Raw genomic sequence first — 4,145 nt, 5'->3', positions numbered from 1 at the left:
GGTCGGGGAGCCCGGCGGGGAGCACGCCTCGCCCCGCTCCCCTCGTGGTTTCTCCCCTTCGTAAAACCGCCGAGTCCCGGTGCGGAGCGGGTCGCTTTAAACATTGCCATTTTAAGTTCTTTAACAGTATTTGCCAACAGTTCGGGTGCAAACCGACGCGACCTTTGGGGTTTGTTTTTCTCCTCCTGGCAGCAAATCTGCTAACTGTGATTCCCACATATCATTTTTATAGGATAACCTACTTTAAAGGATAGTCCCATCAAGTGTTTAAGTGTGTGCCCGTTTTCTGTTGTTCTCAGTGAGGCTTTTGGGGGATTATCCTACTTATGGGAAAATGGGGAGTGTGTCGGTTAATGTTTCTTAAGGATGCATTTGCAGTGCAAAAGTTGATTAAAAAAAAAAAAAAAAAGAGAAGCTCTAAATTAAAAGTATCACGAATCAAGATTTCCCAAGAGCTTTGCACTCTGTTGTGGTATTAAAATATAGTCATAGTTAAATTCTAAAGATCATTTAATAAATGAGTGACAACTGATGATCTTACAGGTGAAAATGTGCTAAGTGAGATACATTTCAGCATTTATCTCTGTCTGTATCAATGTGAATTGTTGTGACTAACTGGTTTGTATATGGGACGTTTCCAGCCAGGTTTGGAGATGGATTATATGACTCCTATATGAGGATAGATCAGATTAGGTACCAAGAGTCTACAAACGAAGAACACAGCCCCTCAGGACTTCCTTCTCTTGGAAGATCTAATGTGAGTATTTTAAAGTAGTCTGGGTCTTCAGGTTGTGTTGTGTGCCAGTGAGAGCTATCAAAGGAGTTAGGTGTCTCTCTGTAGAGAATAAACTAAAAGAGTGCGATGTTGCGACTTTGTAGTAGCTTATTAAGATTATTACTTTTACTAAGCATGAAAATGATGTGGTATTGTGTCCAATGTAGAACTTGGTAGGCAGCATCGGAAATCCTACCTTACTACCCTCGGCTCATGTTTTAATCAAGAAAGTTATTTTACAAAAGGTTGAAGTGTTTTACTGTGTCACCTCATATGTTGATAAGTATGTAAGTCCACACATGCTTTGCTGTAACTCTTGCACATTTGCATTTTGGTTTCTCTCATGAAAATTCTGAGATAAGTACTTAGGAACAGCAGAAGGATCGGTGTGGTTTGCATGGCTGCCAAACATCTTATGAAAGTAACTTTCTCCTCTGAAAACTTTGGCCTTATCTGCCACTTCGTTTGCTAGCAAAAAAGCTCTTTATGGACTGAAGGTGTTAACGTGCTTCTTCTCAAGTACTGTGTTTCCTCAGCAGATGTGGAGTTATGAGGTCTCTCCTTAAATTGATTCAACTGAGCAGTAGCAGTCATGTTTAGCTGTACAGTGATCTGACCTTTATACGGTTTTTAAATGTATTTTGGCTCTTGCTGAATCCTGGCAGAAGTAAAGGAGCTTGAGCTTAAAAAAAAACACTCTAAAATGTGGAAACAGACATTTTGCTGAGTAAGATGCATTTGAAAATCATCACCTTGTGGGAATTTATTGTAACAGATATTAGTAATTAATTTGGTCTGTGCAGTTCACTGAGCAAACTCAGTAGCATGGGTCTGCGTTTTCCCTCTTTGGCAATATTGAGGGAGAGCAGAATAAATTCAGAGATCTGTTGAGTAGTAGAGTTTGAAGAGTAGCAGGTTGGTTTTTTTGCAGGGACTTGGCAACTTTTAAACTGCAGTGTTTAAGTTGTGTATTGTAAGTTCAGTTGTTCAGGAGAATTGAACTATCCAGTTAAATACAAATATAACTCTATGAGTATTTTGTTTCGCTGGTGTATCTTAGTCTTTGGCTGTATTTTGTCCATCAAGCCTGTTAACTTCTTAAGGCAAGATTAAGGATTATAAAATGCCTAGTTTTACCATGATGACCCATCAAAAAATACAACCTCAGTGGTACCTTGTGAACAGGAACTGAGATGAAGCATGCAAGGATGAAAATCATGATGCTCAATTTTAATGGGAAAGTATCTGGAATTAGGTTGATATTTGGTTTCCTTCTTGCAAGATTTGTGTATTACGAAGTAATGTTAATGAGAATGGAAGAGTTCGATGTCTGCAGCTTCCACTCTTTTCATCTTATCTTTGCTTTGAGAATACATAGATTTAATTCAGTTTGCTTAATTCAGAAAATAACTGGTGCACTTTTGCAAAACCGATTGTGTAGAGTCAGGGTTAACCGTTTCCTTCTCAATTAAAATGAAGTTTTTTAAGTATGTGAAAATCTTCAACGGGTGCTACTTGTGGTGTCGTTCTAATTTCTTGGCCGCTAATAGCGCTTTATCAATAAAACAAAACCTGGGCAGCCTGCGATTTGTAAAAGCAAGCTGTTGAAAGCAAGCTGATGTTACCCAGAAGTCATCTGACTTTAAGTGTAGCTCTTCTGAGTTCAAGTTAAGATTGATCTATATTTGTGCCTCATCGTCATGTGGCAAATGATTTTGGTACTCCTCTAAGAATGAAAACTCAGTCCATGCGACTGAAAGGCTGTTGGGTCGGGTTTGAGATCCAAAGGCATAGTTTCTTCATTAAGAAGTAGTTCCAGGATAAATGGAATAATGAATTCCTCATTTATTTAGGGGTTCAAAGGTACAAAATGTTTGCTACAAACAGCAGCGTTAGCAGAGTTACTATGGCTCCTGAATAGAGAATATTTAGATTTAGCACTGTTTGCAAGGCTTTCTCATGGTGCTTTCTCATGTTGCTACAATTGATGACATTCAGACTATTAACACCATTTTTTTTGAAATCAAATAGTTGAAAGAAATTTATGTAGTAAGTAGCATTTCTGCAATACAGTAGCGCGTTTTGAAGTCTTGATGCGTAATTCATTCACCCAGCTAGAGAGGGTTGCTCCACAGAGCCCTGCCAATACAAATTGCCGTGGCGATGTTCTGCGTTGGGGTGGTTGTCAGCAAAGGTGCAGTGGTGTCTATTCTGAATCACAGTGGTAAAGAGCTGCTTCTGTTGTGCATACCAATTGAAACCAATATAGGAGGAATACAAAATTTTGATTGCAAAGGTGAAAATGAGACTTCTACTGTAGAAGGACAGGCTTGTTTTCTTTTGTTTTCCCCCCTCTCTCCTGCCGCCCCCTTGGAAAACTTCAGAAAACAAACAAGCATGAACCTTGTTCTGTGCTTATGTTCTCTGTTTATTTGTAAACTTACTGTTTGAGTCTGCTGGACTGAATAGTCTTTTAGCCAGTTCTGTAAATATGTCATTCTTATCTTGGAGGTTCAGCCAGACTCCGAGAAAAAGGCGTTTATTCTCAGTTACTAGGGTTGGGCCTTGTTTTTTTATTTAAGACTTTCTGGAAGGGCGTGTCTCTTACAGGACGCTGTATTTTTGGGTTGATAGAACACAGAATAGTGGAACTTAGTAGGATATATCCCATGGCCTCTAGTCACCACTGATAAGGACTGACTTCTGCAGGAAATGCCCAGTTGTTGGGGCTTGTGACCAAGAGCTATCATTTCAAGGCAGCACCAGCAAATAGACTCTTAAGAGTCATGTGTAGTTGTTTTTGGCAAGAACATTCACTTCCCTTATTTACTGACTGTGCTGAGATGTCGGATTGTATGTAACTAAAAAGGAATTTGGTTTTATTGCTGTGGATCTGCAGGTTTATTTATATTTTTTGTTTGAGTCCTGTGTAGTTATTTTGGTTTTCAGGGATTCGGTTTGGCATGTGTCTCAAATCTTTATTTTTAGATTAAAGGACAAAATGGAAAACAGATGTTGCTACTCTAGTCATGGCTTCTGCTGTGTTGCACAGGATAAGACAACACCCCTCTGCTGTCTATCAGCATGGAGTGTCAGTGAGTAGGAAAGGGGAGTAACTGCTATTCTAGTGCAGAACTGAACTCCAGGGACTTCAGCATTTACTAAATTGTAAAAATGACAAGCTTGAAAAATTTGACAGTTCATTTCTCACCTTCTAAGCGTTCATTTCAGATGTAAATATTTTAACATAAGAGGCAGTGGTTGCAGACCACTGACAACAAAGTTGGAGTAAGAGATATCCTCGACTATTCAAAGCTTCCAAGTCTGTCTTAAGATAATTGTGCAGCTATCACGATTTCAGAGGGAGTTG

At 39.2% G+C, this 4,145-nt stretch overlaps 1 protein-coding gene across 1 annotated transcript in view; it reads left to right on the top strand.

Moving 5' to 3' along the window:
• The first annotated feature begins 648 nt into the window (after nt 1-648).
• DYRK3 (dual-specificity tyrosine-(Y)-phosphorylation regulated kinase 3) overlaps nt 649-4,145 on the top strand; it is a 5,704-nt gene continuing 2,207 nt past the window's right edge. Inside the window, exon 1 of the mRNA XM_009888204.1 lies at nt 649-757. Coding sequence (XP_009886506.1) covers nt 674-757 — 84 coding nt within the window. The 5' untranslated portion in view covers nt 649-673. The remainder of the gene's footprint in view (nt 758-4,145) is intronic.

The sequence above is a fragment of the Charadrius vociferus genome, unplaced genomic scaffold (assembly GCF_000708025.1).
Source record: "Charadrius vociferus isolate BGI_N301 unplaced genomic scaffold, ASM70802v2 scaffold266, whole genome shotgun sequence".
NCBI lineage: Eukaryota > Metazoa > Chordata > Aves > Charadriiformes > Charadriidae > Charadrius > Charadrius vociferus.
This window is presented reverse-complemented; position numbering and strand designations above follow the sequence as displayed.